This window comes from Clinocottus analis, unplaced genomic scaffold, assembly GCF_023055335.1.
Source record: "Clinocottus analis isolate CAN_PGR_092001 unplaced genomic scaffold, fCliAna1.0.p SCAF_6, whole genome shotgun sequence".
Taxonomy (NCBI): Eukaryota; Metazoa; Chordata; class Actinopteri; order Perciformes; family Cottidae; genus Clinocottus; species Clinocottus analis.
Genome location: NW_027176218.1, coordinates 7888377 through 7909457, shown reverse-complemented (window position 1 = coordinate 7909457; position 21081 = coordinate 7888377). Strand labels below are relative to the sequence as shown.

Below are 21081 nucleotides of genomic sequence, written 5' to 3'. Positions count from 1 at the left end.
CTGCGATACAGCATGCTTCACGACAGTGTCGCAAATCATGATGCAACGTTACTCATGGAAACGAGCCCGCGGACGGAGTTTTGTTTACACTCTTGGGTATGTTCTTTATACTCCACTTTTACGTGTTAAAGTTGAATATGTCGAATGTGTAGTTATCTGAAATATTCACCATCAGCAGAGTGACACGGGTTACACTTTTTTTCACACTTTAGCTGACGTAGCGTTAGTTAAGCTTAACTGTTAGCAAACTGGTTCGCGCCAGCTACACGTACAGCAAAAACAAACCCGTAACGATTAACTGGTAGTAACGTGACCAATGTCGTGTCCGTCAGGGGGCCAACAGCTACGGGCAGCTGGGACAGGACCACGTGGAGGATCTGTCAGAGCCCCGGCTGTCTGACGCCGCTGCCCTAAAAGACGGGGCTGTACGGGCTCTCAGCGGAGGCGGCGGCCACACCGCGGCGGTCACCGGTTGGTACCACCTTGCACGGTGGGGAGGGGGGGGCAAACAGTCCGAGGGGATTGGCAAAAAAAACAAAACATGACACTGTGTTGGTGTTGTGATATAATACAGTATATATAGTAAAAACGATGACGTGATATGTTTCCGTCCTGCTCAACGTCCTGCCTGAAGCCATGTGAATGCAACAGAGACCGCGTGGCGCCCCCTTCCGGGCCAAATGGGTCAGCGTTAATTGTTGACTTGAACTGTGTTTAGTTAAAGGAGTTAGTTGTGGAGTGTAATTATTTGTATTTGCCATTTATACATTAGATTATAAAACACCACAGTATGGCTATCATAAAAAATATACTGCAAGGCACGTACAATCTTTACAGTCAAAAGAAAAACACCATAACATACACGTACAATTGGTGATTAAATAGTGGAAGAAAGAAGGAAAATGCTTATACAAATTTTACAAAAATAGTTTTCCTCTAATCTTAAAGGGAGTGTCTTATAGTCCCATCACGTGTAGGTGCAAAGCTGAGTGAAAACAAATGCATGATTCAACCTTTGCCTGTTTAAACTAATTTATGGTTGGGACTCAGTGTTGTTTCTTTCCTAATCAATGATTTTCCTCATCCACCAACTTCCATTGAACTGTCTTAATGTTTTGTACATGAATGGCCAACTCAGTTGTATGGTTTTCCAAATGTTTGTGGTGTATTTTGTGACAGAAAATGGAGAGGTGTTTGTGTGCGGACAGAATCACAGAGGCCAGCTGGGACTTGGCCACAATGCAGACGTCTCAACTCTTCAACTCTGCCACAGTCTGAGTCAGAGGGTCACACAAGTAGCCTGTGGTTGGGATTTTACTCTTCTTCTCAACGGTGGGAACACTTTTACACCAGGAGTTTGTTTTCTATTTTAAACATAGACTAGAATGATAGATTACATTAGCTGTGATTAAGCATTTACTCCTAAACAGGGATAATGGATAGGATAGAATGACATTTAATTCATCCTTCAGGGACAATCTGGATATCACAGCAGTCATTAATGAGAACAAAATATATGTAATACAAAATAGAGTGTCCCGGTTCCACTATTTAACTTAATATAACCCACATGTAAAAAAAAAATAAAGGGCTAAATTGCCAGCACTTGCAGGAGAGATTTTTCATAATTATGTAATACATATATTTTTTCTTTTTATGTCACGTTAACAGATTGTGGTCGAGTACTAGCATGTGGCTCCAACGCTTACAGACAACTAGGTGTTCGACAAAACATCACTCACTCTGCAGATCTACTGGCAATTGAGGTAAGCACATAAGCAGCACAAAACAACCAATCTATTGTTTCTAATTTATCAATCTAGTCAATCCTGAGTGATCAAAACTTCACCTCGTGATCAGTTTGATCGGTTCCTTTTGAAGCAGATCTCATTGTGCTGCTTGTTCTCAGAGTCTGGAGGAGCCGGTGGTGAGTGTAGCAGCTGGACTCAGACATTCACTGGCTGTTACTGGTAAGTGTGCAACAAAATCTACATTAATGGGTTTTCATTTATCAGTCATCTCACAAATCCTTCTTTTTTCCGCTGTCCTCAGGCTCAGGCAGTGTATATCAGTGGGGTAGTGGTCTTTTCAATCACGCTAAGCGAGCTCTTAGTCCACATCCTGTCCCATCACACCTCAGCTCTCCGGTGCCCTCTCTGGTACCAGGTGAGTGAAACTAAAATAGTTACAGAAAAGGACGATTTTAGGTATTTTGGGATTTACAATAACACTGATAATCAATAAATGTGTCCTAATACTTGTGCATATGTTGCAGGTCTGAATCAGAAGACCCCACACAAAGTAACTGCAGGTTCAGCACACTGTGTGTACCTTACAGGTATGCCACCTGCATATATGACTATCTTTATGCTGTGTTCATGTCACCTTTTGGTTTACTTGAACTGATTTACTTAAATCAGCAGCCCACGGTATAAACAAACATGCTTGATTGGATATTGGCATTGCAGAAAGATGTCGACTATCAAGTCTGGAACCTTCTGTCTATCCAACTGTCCTGTAATTTAATTGACCAGCATTGCCCAATTCCTGCTCTGCCTTTTCTGTTGCTGCCCTTGCTGAATGAAGAATAATGTTGATCTTGTCATGTTTGCAGAAGATGGTGATTTGTTTCTGTGGGGAAGCAACAAGCGCGGCCAGCTGACCGCTACAGAGCCCTTTCTGTCCTCTCCGACTTGTGTGAAGCACTCACTGCTGGGTAATGAGAAAGTGATCAATGTGTGGAGTGGCTGGACACATATTGTTGCTCAAACAGGTGAAACATAATAAGGCATAGTATGTCTGTGATGCTTTACAGTTTTAACAGAATTTAAAGAATAGTTGTCATCTAAACATGGCCATCATTCATTTCAGAGAGTGGGAGAGTTTTCACATGGGGCAGAGGAGATTATGGACAGCTGGGCCGAGAAGCATCAACCAGTCAGAACTCGACTGATCCTTCAGCAGAAGGTGGAAACCAGGAAGCTTGCCTCCCTGCCGAGGTTAAAGTCCTCCGTGGAGCGACACAGGTAAGAGTGTGACACCTGCAGACTGAAAAACCAAGGAGGCGTATGACAAACGTTTATACATGCAGTGTGTTTTAGATTATGTGCTGTCAATATGAATTATATACTGTATTGTTTCTTAGTGTGTGGCTCTCGCCCTCGTGTTTTAGCAGAAAATGTCAATGTCACACCAGCAGGGAGCAGCAGACAACCATAAAGAAAACAGATAGCTGAGGTTTTTTTGTGTGGGGTGAGACACAGCGTGACTGAATGAGAGCCAAGCTCACTAAGAGTAGCTTCTGATTGGTATCACTATCCTGTGGAGCACACATATACTGCCGGAGGACACCACTTACATTCAGTGAAAGCAAAGATTATTTCTCCCATAAGGGAAATTATGTTAGAACATTGTGGTTGCAGTAGTTAACCTGAAGCCTAAATGGCAGCTGTTTTGTCGGAGATTGTCGCCAATAAAGTGGATGTCTGGGTCAGACAAGGGCAGGCTCTGGATCATTCCTTCACTGCGTACATGATCATGGCAGCAGCGCTGGCATGTATCAAGGCGTATTCACCTTGTGTGTGTACAGCTAAAGGCAAGATGGATGAGCTGCTGGGATTATAAATCACTCAGCCCACCTTCCCATGTTAGTCCTCCTAACACTGTCATGAGGCAATATTTATTGAACTGTCACTTTTTTACGAAGCCTATGAACGTTACTGGAGTAACAAATACATCCTGTCAGTGGTTCAGAGATTAATGCGTGTGTTTCTACTTATAGCCTGCCTCAGTTTATGCTTTATTAAAAACATTGCACAGTTCAAATGCATATTAGCAAGGATATATATATATATCTATCTATATATATCTATCTATATATATATATATATATATATATATATATATATATATATATATATAAATATATATAAAAATATATATATAATATATATTTTATTTTACTTTTGTTGAGCTTTTTAGATTTTAGGATCAGAATTTAAAATTGTCCCCTGAATTCTTGCAGTGGTCATAAGGAGAAAGACTGAGGAGGGAAAGGCCATTGATTTGTAAAAGCTCTTAGTCATCACATGCAGCTGTCTTGAGACATTAACTTTTCTGGTGTGTTCCTGCTTTTTTATAATGAGTTCGGTTTTATTGTAATAGTTTCTTGCTCTGCTTTTATATTGGAGCGTCTAATGTATTTCCAGACAAAATCTTTGTTTGGTGCACTCATGTTGTATGCAGTTTTTAATAAAAGTTAGATGATTAAATCTTGACACATTTTATTTCAGTTTCAGAGAAAATTTGGTATACAAAGTGTCTCAGTATCCATGTTGGCAAAAACATTGTGGATATTACAGTCTTGAAATTCTCTGTCTGCTTTCGTCACACATTTCAAAACATATTTCAAATCTTTTTCTCGACAGATTGCATGTGGATCTGAACATAACCTCGCTATTGTAGGTGAGTGTATTCTCTCAAAAATATTCATACATTTTTTCTCATTGTCTTTTTCAATTGTGTTTTCAAAAATTGAACATATTTACGTCAATCAGAACCTGTAATGTTGCTGGAAAATGGACAAGCATAAGCCTCTAACATAACACACAGCTGCGTTGGAAAGATCCATCAAGGTAGAGCGTTTTAAGAGAAATTAAGCAGAACTTATTTAAACATAAAATATTGGTTCCAATAAGTGCAGGTGTTTGAAACAAGAGGCTCCACTTTTGCGCCAACATGACTCTGGTTCTCACAAAAGAAAAGAAATGGGAATAGACATTGAATCAAAGAACACGTAATTGAAGCGTCTAATACATTACAGTTTGTGAAATATGAATCATTCTGGTAATGCTGCAGAGGATTTCTGAGGTCAGCTCATTGCTCTGTGGCCTTTGCATCAGGAAGTAATTACAGCATGGATAGATGGGTATTATTGACAGGCAATTACCCGAACAGGCCTGCAAAAGAGCTGAATTTACCACACACACATTTACAAGCATGTTTCTCCAGTTTCCTTGTGTCAGGCGAGCCGTCTCCCTTTGTCCACATAATAAAAACATAGATATTGCAGCTGCACCCATTGTTTAAATGATACTAAACAAACACAGAAATATTTACCTGTTTGTGGTTCCTGATTCGCTTTACAAAGAGATTAAATGGGATTTTGTTCTTTGCAGGATTTCCAAAAGTCACTGGCTTTGACATAGTCGCCGCGTAGCTCCTGAACATTTTTGGAAGTAAAATCTTTTACATTAATCTTTTAACACTGACCCACTTTTTATTTTATTTTTACATCGGCATGAATCTAAGTACTGCAGATGAAAACTGAAACACACACACAGGGTTTCACAAGCGAGGAAACGCTGGGCACGGGTGATAGACGGCCATCCACTTTTAATGTTGGGTTGACAGGAAATAGCACTATCGTCAGGAAATTGTGAACGTTGAGTGTCCGTCATAATGTCAGTTTTCACAAAGCATGGCTCTGCGCTTCCACAAGTTCGGAGATGCGATGACGAGGCAGAACCAGGAACTAGAGAGCTCATGTGAACCTCCTGCACCTTTCTTGCTGTGCCATGCTCTTCTCTTTTCCTCATCCTGTCTGGAGCGCCGTGGCAGAAGCAGTGAAATAGCAAAACAGGATTGGAAGCAGAGACCGGAGTGCTGCTATTTCTGGTGCTGAAGTAGGTCAGGTGGAAAGGAACGAAGAGCATTGCTACTGCTCATGATAGCTGTTGCTTGCCCATTTGCACCTGAGTGTGCTCCTCATGTATGAAATTCATCAGAATGGTCAGACGTGGGAGACGCTGTGGTCGCAGCTCATCCAATCTGAGAAAAGATTTTTGTTAATGTGAACATTTTGATCTTAACAGGAACGTATTGGGACAAACACCTAAGATCAGACCCTGTTTTATCCCGTTTGTGTCGTATGATCAGTTGTCACTTTGGTTTTGTTAATCAGGTGTGAGATTTGAAACTGTCGAATGCTGAATGTGAAACCGAATGACAGGATTTGTTTACAAGGAAATGGCTTTTGGCTCAAGTGTCTCCATGTTTATCCTTTTGTTGTGCTGAATATATTTCCATGGCACTTTGTTGCCATGGAAACACTGATGTGCCGTACTCCAGTCAGTGAGTCCACGAACTAAAGCACAGCACCAAAATAAGGCTTTTCCTCTCGTGAACCATGTCGACACATTCAGCTTCCAAATAAATGACAACCAGGATGTTTACTTTGATTAATCACAATCACAGATGGAGACACATGCAGTGCAGTTATACATACGTGTGTTATCTTAAAGATATATGCCATATCTGGCAGAATGTCACACTAAATTGCTGGCACGATATCTCGGGTCTATAACCTGATAAACACATGTGTCACTTCGCGAATCCAAATCTTCAATGCCACCGATTTTCAGGGACGAGCTGACAGTGAAAGTGCAGACAGACAAAGAAACCCCCTCGATGAAACAAATGAAGAGATGGCATGAAAGACACACCGCTGCAGGACAGGGGAACGCTCGAAGACGTGTTACCCTTGAGAAAGCAAGCTCGCTTCTGTTGCCATGGCAGTGGAGCCTATTAGGTAACTGTGTTGCCATGGCACGTGTGTCCTCGGTGATGCAGACTTGACCACACCCACTAACAAGCTCACCAGCTGTGAAAAGCTGGGAGGCTTTAGTGCTGGCTCAGTGTCAGTGTTGGGGACTGAGAGAGAACGAGAGTGAGTGAGTGTGTGTGCGTGTGTGTGTGTGTGTGTGTGTTTGAGTGACGCATGCCTTGTGTTTTTTCTTTCTTCAGGCTAATAATTTTAGCGTACATGGTCGATGCTGCAGCCCCGTCCCTCTCTCTTGTCAACTGCCCTGACCCCATGACCCTTCTCCTTTTTCAGATGGGTGCCTCCTCTCCTGGGGCTGGAACGAACACGGGATGTGTGGAGACGGTTCACAGCGCGACGTCTTTCAGCCACAGCTCATTTCTGGTCTCAGCCCTCTTCTCATTGGCTGCGGAGCTGGACACTCTATGGCAATGTGCGCTGCCACGACTGACTTCAGACAAAACTCTGCAACGACTCCGCCTCGCTAACCTCGGAGCGGGAGCATTTTTTTCATTTTTTCAGTCAGTCACAAGAAAAACAGAAGCAACAGACTTCTGACTGATTAAGTTCCTTATTGGTGCTTTACAAAGCCCACATAAGATTATTCTAAGTGCCTACACACCAACTTTCACCTTCTAATATAGGCTACTTGAGCTAATTGAAAAGATCAGGCTTCAAACTGCAGTTGTCATAAATAATGTTGGGCATAGACTGAGTTATGTTATATGTTTACAGAGGCCATCATTTCCTCACTTTGATGTACGTGATCGCGGCCGATGGCTTTGCAGAACTCGGCCACACCTATATAGCTCCCGATCCACCTGCCATGCTCGTCTCCCAGAAGGAAGCCGGTGTGGATCATGTGAGGAACGGTCGAGACTGCTGCAACATCTCCATCTTCCCATGTCAGCAGTTTTATTGATGTGATCTTAAGTGTCAGAAAGCAGTCAATCTCTGCACTTTATAGTGAAAATCTCTCGGTCATCTCATGATTTAATTACACAATCCTTACAGGAAATTTTACTTTGGCAACGGTCCATCACTTCTTGATGTTCAGTGTCATATTCTTTGATTATCTGTTTGTCTCATTTGGACCACTGTCATACTGTATATTACTTATTCCACGAGGTGTTCGCTGCATTTAACCCAACATACATATTTATAAGCTGTGGGCGACTGCAGTGCAGCACCCAGGGATCAAACTGCAGGTCTGAAGCGCTGTGGTCAAGGGCAATGGCAGGACTCAGAATGGCTCATTGATGCAATTTATTCACTTTTTTCTATTTAAATGGTTTTTTAAAATTTCCTATTTACGCAAATTCTAGATAGATATATAAAAACAGAAGACATCTGCGTTAATAAAAGTTAATGTGTTTATGGATTAGTTTGAAAAAAATAAATCAACACTCTTTGAAAAATGATCATTTCTGTGTTCTTGTTATTTTTATTTATCACTATTTATTGTACAAGCCTGAACTGTATCGGTCAAAAAGACACAAAAATCCCAAAACAACAGACCAATCAAAACTCACTGAACACCTTATTGAGATAACTAACCACAAAATGCACGGTGTTCAAAACGCACACTCAAGTCTCACCAAACGGCACATTAGTGGCCTCGTAGTTCATTCCTTTTCATAACAGAGGCTGTGATAGTTATTTATTCTGTCTGACAAGGACCAGTACACTGTCCCCCAATTGTGCTCAGCTATAATACAGATTAAAATCTGCTGTACCTGACTTCACACAGATCTCAGAAGGTTGTTGGCAGTGTGTTTGCAGGTGTTTGGTAAAAAGTTGGTCCCTTTTCTACACAAACAATGAAGCTGTTCTATGCACTCAATGGCTCTCCTTTATGTTTTTTTTTATTAGGTATGCACATTGTTCTCCTTTTAGAAGCTGAGCTTTATGGGGGTCCTCTTTGTATCGTTGTGCTTTTTGAGTACTGAACTGATGGCTGGTGATTACTAATGTCAAATGAAATGTACATTGATGCGTCATGTTGGTGAAGCTATACTCCTGAATGGTAAGAATAATTTGCATAACAGAGGCACTTGTCCAGTATGTGTGTGATGGTTTGGCAATAGCATTAGTTAGTATTGCATTCTGCTGCTTTATGCCGTTTTGCATGTGCAGGAAAAAAAAAAACAATTCTACATGATTGTCAAATAAAATATACTACAGAATAATTATGAATGTATTTTAGATCCAAGCTGACTTTGTCAATCAAACTGTAGATTTATCCACATTCAATTCATGTTTAATATCCATTATTCCTTTCTGAATAGCCCTATTGACCAAACAATTATGTACCAATTATTAACAGCACTTTTCCATTGTAGTGCCTCATTAATACAAGGTACGAGTGGTAAGTAGGACCTTTTTTCAATCTGTTTTTTTGTGGATGTTATCTTTGTGATGCCTGAAAACATGTCAAAGTAATATTAAACGTTCACTTGTGCAAAGCAGTGCAAAAGTCTACAAAAATGTGACGACGACAGTGCAAAGTTCACGATTTGCTTTCAACTGTTTCGTCTGGCTGACATGACAAGTGACAGTTTTTTTTGCTGGGTGATTCAAATCGGAGCAACATTTTTTTTTCTTTCAACAGAAGCAGCACACAGATATTTGATGATCACTCAAAACATTGGTACACACAACTTTGGCACACAAAAAAAGCATATTTACAACACTAGCACAAACCAAAAATAGGCAGACAAATTACAACACAGTAACCATTCACAGATACTGAGATACATAAGGCTTGACAACAAAACTTCCTCAGTGCTACATCTATGCTGAGTTTGTGATGTACAGGTTGTCGCTGTCACACCCATTTAAAAAGACTAAGTAATACACACAACAATGCTACTGCACTATCAGGTGGGTGATGGGCCTTTATGGGTCATACACATAGTGGTTGGGACACCATGGTTCATAACACAAACTGACTCTGTTGGTTGTCTGCTCCGGTGCTGTCGCTGGGTCTCTATAAACATATAAAAAAACAATAACAAAAGCAAATTATTACACAAATTATGTATAATGGTGGAAATGATGGCAATGATGGATACCTCTGCGAGAGGCGAGACATGACACGAGCTTGGAGAGTAAAGAAAATGTGCTCCGTTAGTTCCTCATGGTAAATGACTGGTTTACCATGTATTTCCCATGCGTAGCCAAAGCATCCGACAGCGATGTTTTGTCCGCGGTTACACGCTGAGTCGGTTTATAAACATGCCCAGTCATGCTTCGTTTTACAGATCGATGTACAATAGTTCGGTCATTGTCATGCGTTTGTATGTTTTGTGTCATGCTCTTGCAGTCACTTCGGTTGTTTTTTTAATGCTCTATTTGATGGACAGAGGAAAGGTCAAACAGCGGTTCAAGGCACTAGCTGTAAGAAGGAATGGAAAGATGTGTGTATGCATGTGCTGTTGAATAAAAACGGAGTCTAAATACTCATTGTGTATAAAATTTATTTCATGCAAGGACTTATATTTACATATTTTTATTTGAATACTTTTCCGTTGCATAAATGGAAAATACATGCATTTACCTTTCCCCAAGTAGACCCACATCCCCATGCTGTGTTGCATTGTACTTTTGTATTTTTCTTTTTTTCACTTGAATTGCATGAGCATATTTTTCACCTGCATCTCTTCACATTAAATCTTCACAAGTTGTTTTTTTTTCTTCTTAAATATATAACGTTCATTAATTACCACAATAGACATGACTTAAAATCTAAAACTCTGCTCATTGAGAATAAAAACAAAACTTAGGTGAGTTGCTATATATACTTAAATCTTCTTCCAGAAATCTGATTGGTCAACATCAAATTTGTTAAAGTGCCCTGAAAAATTGTGCATAATTATTGGGACAGCATCATTACATGAAACAGTAACAGTGTTGATATTTTTGAATCATAGACATCTCTGGATATACTTTGGCTATGGAGAGTTGCCTGGTTCCGGTTGATAATTTGTGCTTTATTTTACAAAAACATTCTTGAGATGGGGACTATAAAGTCAGTATTTCTAGCTGTCATATAGGGTTAAATTCTAGTATGTGTTGAAGGTGCAAGAATATTAACCAATTTACTGTGACTCAGGTTATGAGGGTGGTGCAAAAGGTACAAGGCGCACCTGATAAAATAAAGCTTTCGTTACACTGTTATGAGCATGGTAAAGTTTACTGATGCTACATTGGTAACACTTATGTTATGATACGTCTTGTCAATGTATCACTCTCTTTTACTTTGCCTCACCAGGTATGAAGGCACCGTTGTTTTGTAATTCTTGAGTCTTGCCTTCATTTAGGCATCACAGCAGTGCTGCAGACTACAGATACTGTTTAAAAACTAATAACTACCAGTAAATATATTTATATAAAAACGATTTATGCTCATAACAGCATTAGTTGGCTTTATGAAAGATTGTTCAAGTCAAATCACTCTATTTTAGTTGGAGGCCCCAGTCAAATAAATACAAGAAAATAAATGTATGAATTTGGAGAAAGGCAAAGAACGGCAGCTACATAAAATTCTCTGCTATGACTGAGTCTCTTGTAAAGCTGTCTCAAAATGCATTAAAAAATGACAAAGCTTTCGAAGCTTCTTTTTTTTCTTACAGGTACTGCGATACAGTTAGCTTCTTCTTTAACATAATTTATCATGCAGTTCATGCAAATGAGCAAAACAGTTTTTGTTCTGTTGACAATTAACGTATTCATCACTAGTATAATAGAAGTTGTCATCATCTCCATATTGCATTGGACATCATGAACATCATGTTAATCTTTTTTCTAACGGCCTCTCAGATTATAGTGGGCCTTGTCTAGATTGCGCTTTCAGAATAACGTCTCTACTTTGCAACTTAAAAAGCACTCGAGAGGACTTCCCTTAACAGCTGGCAATGGTACCTTTTGGATATGTTTCAGAGCCGTGTATTGTTAATGTCCAGCATAGTATTTGCAGGGGTTACATCTTATGAAAGTTTCTTTCACAAAATTGTAAAAAGCAGATGAGATAAAAGTTATTGGCAGTATGTGAGATCAAAAGCAACAGAGCAACAGGCAGTGATGTAAACACAGGGAAAGAGTGCGGTTAGCCTGTGGTAGAAGTAGAACAGTGCTTTGTCCGCAACTGAGGTGACCCATGCTGAGGGGCATGTTCCAATGTTTTCTAGTCTAGCATATGATGACACACCCAAGAAGAACACTTGGGAGAGCTTGAGTATTAGACACAGTTAAGATACAGTTTTCCAGAAAAATAATGAAATCAAAAGGAACAAAAAAGAAAGAGAAAGAAAGGAACATTGGACAGGTAAGTGTGGACTGGCCTTCCAATGGCATTGTGTCTGCTACTCAACCATGCTACATAATGGATGGGATGGGAGAATGTGAGTGCTGCATAAGACAAGGTGGGCTGCAGGGTAGGGCGGACACTGAGGACACTCCAGAGGCATCCCCGCTCATGCCAGACATGCTGTTAAGGCTCCAAGGCTTTTCATAACCTTCAGTTGAAAAACAGAGAACGTTCTGAGTACACTGCAGCACTGAATCCATTACAAATGGTTTGGTTGTTCCTCACTGGTGATACTACACCTGTTGCTTTCTTGTTTTTGTCTCCAAAGAAACAGGTAAACAGGGACTCGAGACCAATTATTATGTTCCATGCATTGGAGCATAATAAGGAGTACAACAGCATGCACCAGGTGGTACTGGAATGGTTTGGAGTATAACACTACAAAAGACTGGAAAAGGTAGGCACCTCAGGTCTGGAATGTATTCTCAATGTATCAGCTACAGGTAGAATTTCAAACGGCACAACATTTACTGTTGATGTGCTGGTTCAATTACAGACTAACGTGACATTGTCAGAGGAAAGTTTTGTAGATTAATACTAAATAAATGTAATAAACACAACGGGTTTACTAATGGTGATACATTAGTTATTTAGATTTTAGCTCTGAATAAAATTAATAGTAATATTTTACATTAGCCTTCCTCCATTTGTGTAGTACTCCTTCACCATACTGATAGCACCCATCAGCAAGACACTTCATGCACCGTTATGGTCAAGAGCAATGTACTACTCGTAACTCAGAATCCTTGGTATTTATCATTAAAACACAGATACATACATGGTACACAGATAGCACAAAAGTACTTTCTGAGGCATGTACAGCACATTCTAGATCGTAGACATCTTGAAAATAGCTTTCTTGATCGTATATTAATAGGGGTATTATATTATGCATGGTATCAAAAAATATACTATGTAGACGATGAGGTGATTGTGCTTGGCCTTAACACATGTTAGTGTGACTTTGTTTATATACAATTCCCAAAGGGAGGAATGAGGAGAAGTAGCTGCGGTGAGAGTGTGTAATAAGAGGTTTGTTGTTGTTGATTTTGGCGTGTGCGTGTGTGTCTGTGTGTGTCTGTGTGTGTGTGTGTGTGTGTGTGTGTGTGTGTGTGTGTGTGTGTGTGTGTGTGTGTGTGTGCGTGTGCGTGTGCCTGTGAAAACTGAGACGTAACACTCAGCAAAGAGGGAAAAGAGAGCTTGTCCTGTCTACGGTATACAGGGTGTCAGTGTCTTAGGGGCCTGTGATTGGCTGTTACTGTACGTACCCCTCCTCACTCTGCCCCCTGTGTGGTTGGGGCGTTCAGAAGTGGTGACCAGGAAGCAGGGCCGCTCTCTCTCGCTTGGGCTGAAGATTTCCTCCGGAGATATGGCCTGGTCTATATGAGGGCAATCTTCGTTGGCCAGCGCTGCGTTAGCTGCCTCGCCGTTCAACTTGGAATCTTTTAAGAAAACAATTAAGAAAAGAAAAACTTACAAAAAAAAAAATCTTGTTTTATTGACCAGCATTTTATAAAATTCAAGTTCTACATTTTAAATGACGAATGCTATTAGAACCCAGATGTGTGCTGCTAATAATGCTATTTGCAGCCGTCCCAGGCACACAATAATACTGTATGTGTATAGTACTGTTGGCTTTGCAGGTTTTTACTCAATTTAAACCAGAAGTTGTGTTACCTGAATTTAACTAAGCTGCAAATGAAAAATGTAAATCATAAAAATAAATAAAAGCAACTAAATAACGAGTCAGCTTAGTGTAAAATAGTCTTCTCACACTCGTTGACAGCAGTCTCCTGAGTGTAAATCCTGAGTTTGACCTTTTCACCCATTACAACCCACTTCGTAAACATACTTTATCACTCTTTATACTACTACTTTTAAATCGTTTGCCCAACAACTAGCTCGCCATTGTTCAATTAAGTAGCATATTCAACTTGGCCGGATTTAAATAGCTGAATAGCTGCTAATCGACCTTTCTCATCAGGGTATAAATAGACACTCAATTTTTTTTATTACATAGCTTCAGTTTTCATATTCTACTATCTGGATGCACAGAGGAATTAAGGTGTACAATAATAATAATAATGCTGTCTAATATTGTTGGCGTGTTCTTGAACACAAACTGTATTAGAGGTAATTTTCTCCCTGCACTAATACCAGCAAAGGAATTCAAGAGGAAGTCAAGTGACTTCCACAACTACTTACATGTTCTCAACATTACAAATACATGGTGATTACACTCTCAGTTAGTCTTAAGAGAGAGGGGGAGTGAATCACTGCATTAAGAAGTGCAAAGTCAATAGCAGGATTACTCACAGTCTGCATCAATTTCTCTGTTCTAGTAGCCAGGGTAATACTTGCTTTTCATCATATATTTTATTGATTATTTTCGGTGGGAAACTCATTTGTTTAATCTTGTGCCTGAATCATCAGCTGATTGAAGTGTGGGAACAGACAAACAATGCAACAGCTGAATAGTGATGTGGCTGCTTCGCTGAGGACAGAGAAGTGATGACACGACAGTATACCGGCCGTGTTTCTTACCTTGAAACTTTATCTCGAAAACGTCGTCATGTGGTATGGGGCTCGGCTGTTGGGAGCTGATGCTGGACTTACAGAAGTTTGGAGAACCTGGTTGCGGTGCCCGCGGGATGTGCCGATTCTTTTTCTTTGGTAGTTTCTGTTTCGCCATAGCCAGAGAGTAATACATTCCAAAGTTGTTGACAATCACAGGGACGGGCATGGCGATGGTCAGCACGCCCGCCAGGGCGCACAGGGCTCCGACCAGCATACCGGAGGTCGTCTGAGGGTACATGTCTCCGTAGCCGAGGGTGGTCATGGTCACCACAGCCCACCAGAATCCAATGGGGATGTTCTTGAATTGCGTGTGCTCGCTGGCTCGAGGGTCGTTGGGGTTAGCTCCAATCCTTTCCGCGTAGTAGATCATGGTAGCAAAGATGAGGACGCCGAGGGCGAGAAAGATGATGAGGAGCAGGAACTCGTTGGTGCTGGCCCTCAACGTGTGGCCCAGCACCCGCAGCCCCACGAAGTGACGGGTCAGCTTGAAGATACGCAGGATCCGCACGAAGCGGACAACCCGCAGGAAACCCAACACGTCCTTGGCCGCCTTGGAGGAGAGCCCGCTGAGGCCGACCTCCAGGTAGAAGGGCAGGATGGCCACAAAGTCGATGATGTTCAGGGCGTTCCGAATGAAGTCACATTTATTCGGGCAGAAAGTTATTCGCATTAGAAATTCAAAAGTGAACCAAACCACACAAACGCCTTCAATGTAGGTGAGGTAGAGCGCAGTCTCAGTCTCCTGGTAGGTGTGCGTCACTGTGACGTTGTTAACTATCTCCACCTCGGTGCGGTTGATGATGGGGTTGAAGGCCTCGTGGGTCTCCAGACAGAACGTAGTGATGGACACCAGAATAAAGAACAGCGAGGCCAGAGCCACCCACTGAGCGGGAAGAAGGGAGAGGGTTGGGAGGGGGAAGAAGGACAGAGAGGATCATGCAATATAATCAACCTCAACACCCAGCAGCCATTCTTAGCAGCATACAATGCAATTCAATCTACTGTTAGAGACAGTGCCACCTGGTTTGACAGCCACAATGGCATTGGCACTCCCTTCCTCTATATCTGCTCTCTGTGTTTCTTGATTCAGAAGTGTCCTTGTAAAATGGACAATCAATGCAAGCTTGTCATTGTACTTCTCTTTCTTGTGCTGTATCTCAAGGTCATGGCATTTTCAAGAGCATGCTGAATTAGAATTACCAAGTGTCCGCAGCAGCAGGAGACAGGACATTAACCCACATGGCTAAAATTAGCTGGGGCTTTTCCCTTCAGCACCACTGCTAGGTTTTCTCTGCACAATGTCATCTTATCCAGATGATCAACTCTCGGGAATCATAGTGAGCAGAGAGGCTTGATCAGCTGATGACAAACTTGTATGAGAAACCTATATTTCCCTTAATGGCAATCATCTATACTTTAGCCTTCATTATGTATCGATTAGATGATCTCATTTCATCGCATTTGGGCTGTGATATGTCTAATGCATACGACATGGGCGTAACCGATCTAGTATTCTCTCCTGGGTATTGATTACAGCCCTGTTTTCATGTTAGCCTGCTGTAATAACCCTGCACTGCTTTACTGTATGTGTTCGCTCTAGTTCAAATGGAAGAAAAAACTGCTTTATCTTTCTAGAAGTTGGAGGTCAATAGATAGGAATTGCTGGACAAAGATTCAGACTGTAGGAGCGGATATACTTAATCATCCTATGAATCCCAAAGAATTGGATCAATAGCAGTTTGTTCATGCATGAAGATGAGGCTCTGTAGCGCTGCATAGACTAATGCACAGCCTTGTTAAGTAGCTGAGGGGAGTAGTGAACAGCATCAGGGAGGAGGTTTGTTGGAGATGGATGTGTCTGGATATGAGGACGTCTTATATATAGTCTGCTGAGCAAAGGAGAGACAGCCTCCTAGTCAATCACTCAAAGTGTGAGAAGGCAGCACGAGATGGAAAACAGGCGCTCGTCATAACTTCTCATTAGTGGCAATTCATCGCATCGTCGCAACTGCGTGTTAGCGACAGCATGCTGACTTCTTTTCAGTGTTCAGTGAGACGACTCAAACTGAGCAAAAGAAACGCACATCCGTTTTGATGGAGATGAAGAGTCCTTGACTCTTACAGCTCTGTACGTTTTTTAACTCTTTAAATTCAATGCATACATTTTAATGCAATAAGATACAAATCAACATATGAATGAACCGTTGTCGAGCAAATAATGTATTGCTTTTGTTGGCAAAGTGTGAGAAAGAGATTGTGTGTGAGTTTTTGAGGCAGCAGATTGTGGCGTTGTATTGGATTGCATAATATTGTTGTTTTGTCCACCCCCTCTGCACTGTACAAAATAACAAAATACACCCAAGAATATAATACAGGTCAACCACACTGAAACTACAACCTCAAAAAAGAACAGATTGGGATCAACAGCAAAGGCTTAATTACCAACTGGGCAAAGCGGGAAACTTCCCATCAGGACCCGCGAGAGCCAGAGATTTACTGACTGCTGGTTTGTGCTTATTTGATTAATTGCAGATCTAAATGCACATAGTTTATACTCCTGAATAAATGTAACTCAATTACCTCAAAGTGTGTGGGCATCATGCTGAGTAACTGTCAAACATCACATGCAGTATGTGTCAATCGAATAGTTAAACAGAAAATGAATCTGCAACAATTTTGAAAATCCAGTGACCTTTGAGATCATTTATTTTTTAGCAGAAATGCATCAAAATGAACGGTCTCTACCTTCTGAATTGAGAACGATTGCAACAATGAATTGAGTAAATAATTGTCATCTATGTGTATGATTAAAATATCCTAACTGACTGGTGCGCTTGTTATTTTGTCCAGCTAGTAATTATCAGGGGAGTTGGGACATAAACATCACCATCACTGCCAGCACACTTCAGTGTGATAAAACCTCATTCTCATCAGCTACTTTTCATGCTTCCTGACACCCGGTGCTCTGAACATCCCACCCTGCAAACTGTTAAACAAACGCTGCATCTTATTAGAACTCGTCTTGCATTAAATTATGCTTCTTTGTGACGGTTAGGAGAAATGTGGCTTTGAGGGAGGGTGTCAAGCGAAAATTGTTTGCTCCTTGTATTGGCCAAATCTCACTGTGACTGGCAAATCACAGGCCGACAGTGACATGCGGCGACAAGAGTTTTCCTCTGATGTATCTACTGTGAATAGATACTGTAATTAACTCTGAGGCTCACTTCTAATTAATCTCCTTGCCAGTCTCTCCACTTTCACTGATGCTTGCTGTAAGAACGAGAACATGTCAATAGAGTTTACACTTGCTGCATGGGGCCTGGTCACTCATTTCACCAATAAGTGCTACAGCTGTTCAACCAGCGGGCTGCACAGCGGTATTTGTGGGGGGCTTTGGTAAAAAAAATATGAATCTGAATTTAAATCGGAAGCTATAAAGTAATTTCATTGTCACCATCAAAAGGCACTGTGCCCAGATGGAATAGTGCCCACAACTAAAAATGTCCCATCGAACAGCTACCCAATTCTGGTCTGGAGGTCTGCCACTGAAATCCTGCTGGTGCCAAAGATCTGGTTTCCTGATGTGTATCTAACCTATTAAACCAAAAGGCCAAGCTGCTCTTGTGTTCTGGACATATCAATCCAGAAACCAGTGACAGTCACAATCACACATTTTCTTCTAGAGCAGGGAGGGAGTGATCATTTGCATGTACATTATTTTGACAGCTGAGATCTTTTTTGCCACGTCTTCTCTGTACAGTCACATCCCTGCTGTGGAGAAGCATGGAGGGCAATTTCAAGGTCATCAAAAAGCTTCTTTACCGCCCATACATCAATCTTTCTTTCACTATCAAGGAAAAGGCAGACATGTGCAAAACTAAACTCTTGTTCATGCAACTTAAACTGTTTTATACCAGAAGTTAAACACTTAGGTGGGTTTTACAGATCAGAATGTGTCTATGAAGGTTCAGATATTCATTTTAATGAGAAGAACTAAACCATGACAATCATGCAAGAGTTAAAGGCAACTTACCCTTGCATATTTAGATGAGTAAGGGTCTTCAAACAAAGCCCAAACATGTTTCTGCCACCGACTCCACAAGCTCCCACTCCTGGCATCATGGGTGTCTCCCTGCGCCAGCCTCCTGGTCATTTCATCCACATCATCCTCGCCAGCATGCTCCTGCTCCGGCTCCGCATCGTCGTTCCCCAGGTCTAACAAGCCCCCCCCACCGAAACTATCAAGGGCCTCCTCTGCCTCCCGGTGCTGGCGATAGGTCATCCAGCAGCATGGCTCCACGTCTGTCTCATCAATGCCCCAGAAGGCCAGTTCCTCCTCGTAGAGAGGCCCGCAGACATCAGCCGGGCAGTGCAGTTTACCTGTCCTGTAGTAGTTGAGGATGTGTGCAAACACGCCAGGGTGGCGGTCGAAGAAGAATTCCTCGAGCTTGGCATCATAGTCAAAGTGGTTGGGCGCATCAGGCTCTGCCAACCAGGATAGGCGAGTGCCAGGTAGAGTGCGCAGGGTGCTGCGGTATGTCTGATGTCTGATCCCTCCCACGTTTATCACAATGCGATCCTTGTCGTCGCTCAGGCCCATTGCGTCCCTTAGGCATTTCTCCAATAAGTTCCCTTCATTGCAAAAGTAAGTCTAGAAACCCCCGTGCGACCATGCACGGCAGTGAAGACACCGAGGCAAACAATTACACAAAGGGAGCAGCGCGCGGAACAACCTGTCGTTTCTCACCAACTATATGAAAGAAATCCGCTCGACGCGCAGCAGGCTACACCTCACTCTGGACGCTGGCGTTTCTACAGGCACCTGTCGTGCAACTGGAGGATCGTAAACGCGTAGAGCTGCCACACTCACTGGAAGGTAGACAATCGGAATCCAAAATGATTGCAGCCAATGGCATTACGTGAAGAATGGACGTCACATCGTCTGTAAATCCAAGATGTCGAGGATACAAATGACAAACGCTGACAAATGTCCCTCTCCTCCTCCCCCCTCCCGCCGGTCAGCTCATTGGACTCCCCAAGTTTCAGTAATTGATCAGATTGATCCGGAGCGGGTTTATGACTTTCACAGCAAGGTGACTGCGGTGGTGCTGAGCGGACAGCGCCTGCCCGGCAGCTCCTGATGGAGGAGGCTCCTGGTGGAGGAGGCTCGGCGCAGCTTCCAGTCTGCCTCCAGACTCACCTCCTTCACACCGACGCGCAGCCCGCTCCCACTCTGCGTGTAACGACACACGGCCGCGCTTTGTCTCCGCGGAGAGACGCTCTCCTAGTCAGGAACTTCACCTCTCGTTCACTCGTCGCTGATAAGGAAACACCCGGTCTAGCTGAAGGGAGGGAATTGGCTGCTTTCTGCGCTGCGTGGGTGAACAAATAAAGAGAATCGGAGATAAGAAGGCGTCAAACCTCCCACCCCCAAAAAAAACAAACCCGCCCAAACTGCCTGTTATTCACACCGTGCCCGGCTCTCCTCTCAGACCAGATGGAGCATGCCCAGTGGACCCTGAATTTGTTATAACGCGCTGTCAAGTTCTCCAATTAACGCTGTTGAAATTGTCATCGCTGCCCAATTTTTCTCACTTAACGTCGTCGCTCGGAGAGTTATTGGTCAGCGGCTGTGACAGTCAGGGGGGGGACTCGTCGTCTTCATGCACAGCTGCCTGAAGAAGGTGTGACCCTGGAGCCATGCACGCGCAGTTCCGCCCATACCCTTAAAGAGTCGGATGATATGTCTTCTTATGGCTCAGTGATTTACGGATGTAAGACTCGGTGAGTCGTGGACGGCCTATGTCTCTCTCTCTCTCTCTCTCTCTCTCTCTCTCTCTCTCTCTCTCTCTCTCTCTCTCTCTCTCTCTCTCTCTCTCTCTCTCTCCGTGTCCTCCTGACTGTGGGGATGTTTTGAAACAATGAGTTGATAGATTGTTGTTGTTTGCGCCACTCGTACTATGCGCTGCACTTCATCTGTAGAATAATTAGCCCCCCACCTGTGTTTAATGCGCCAGCAGGGGGCGTCATTGCTCCCTGCAAAGAAGTGCATTTGTTGTCCCCATTTGTCTGTTAATTATCGCGATATCCTAAATGCATGTCAACAGATTAAAAATAGGCACGTGAAAAAAAAAAATCGGCCATTAAACAGTTCGTATTTGGATGAATGATTCCTTTTTCCACATGTTTTTAGCTTAATTTACAAATTTCCTCATTGATGAATAAAACAATAAAACAATTTTACACATATGCCTGTGTGCCATGATGTCGTTTATGCAGAAATGTACTTTCAAAACATGGATTTATGATTGGAAATTGTAGGCTTACTTCCTTCTTTTCATTCGTTCTTTCTACTTCTTCTCCTCAGGAAATAACATGAAGATGTCTGTCCTCCATTCATCTGACCATAACCCATTTTAAGCTGGCAGAGGAACAAATAGTGCTGTTTATGTTCGCTCTTGCGGATGGGGCGCTTGTTGTTCCCTCAGCCTTTTCTTGGTGGGCAGTTCTCCGTCTCGGTTTTCACTCTTGATTA

General features: G+C 42.2%; 2 protein-coding genes across 7 annotated transcripts; one reads left to right on the top strand and one right to left on the bottom strand.

Annotated features, from left to right (window-relative positions):
• Nucleotides 1-12: 12 nt before the first annotated feature.
• sergef (secretion regulating guanine nucleotide exchange factor) lies at nucleotides 13-8022 on the top strand. 2 transcript variants are annotated; one of them, XM_068603747.1, is made up of 12 exons: nucleotides 53-96; nucleotides 333-471; nucleotides 1180-1332; nucleotides 1672-1766; nucleotides 1910-1970; nucleotides 2053-2166; nucleotides 2276-2338; nucleotides 2615-2773; nucleotides 2872-3026; nucleotides 4428-4464; nucleotides 6896-7034; nucleotides 7337-8022. In XM_068603747.1, the coding sequence occupies exons 1-12, from the start codon at nucleotides 55-57 to the stop codon at nucleotides 7521-7523; spliced, it is 1344 nt and encodes a 447-aa protein (XP_068459848.1). In that variant the 5' UTR covers nucleotides 53-54; the 3' UTR covers nucleotides 7524-8022. The 2 variants fall into 2 exon arrangements, with proteins under 2 accessions (XP_068459849.1, XP_068459848.1); XM_068603748.1 differs by having other exon boundaries at nucleotides 13-96; nucleotides 6896-7473.
• On the bottom strand, nucleotides 4267-20921 carry kcnc1b (potassium voltage-gated channel, Shaw-related subfamily, member 1b). Of its 5 annotated transcripts, XM_068603736.1 has the most exons (5): nucleotides 20874-20921; nucleotides 18580-19918; nucleotides 14514-15429; nucleotides 13238-13411; nucleotides 10064-12117 (listed from the first exon to the last, which is right to left on the bottom strand). In XM_068603736.1, exons 2-5 carry the CDS (start codon nucleotides 19144-19146, stop codon nucleotides 11978-11980), a joined length of 1797 nt encoding a protein of 598 aa, XP_068459837.1. In that variant the 5' UTR covers nucleotides 19147-19918; nucleotides 20874-20921; the 3' UTR covers nucleotides 10064-11977. The 5 variants fall into 5 exon arrangements, with proteins under 5 accessions (XP_068459839.1, XP_068459838.1, XP_068459837.1 ...); XM_068603738.1 differs by lacking the exons at nucleotides 10064-12117; nucleotides 20874-20921 and adding an exon at nucleotides 4267-5829 and having other exon boundaries at nucleotides 18580-20180; XM_068603737.1 differs by lacking the exons at nucleotides 10064-12117; nucleotides 20874-20921 and adding an exon at nucleotides 5838-9590 and having other exon boundaries at nucleotides 18580-20179.
• Nucleotides 20922-21081: the final 160 nt, after the last annotated feature.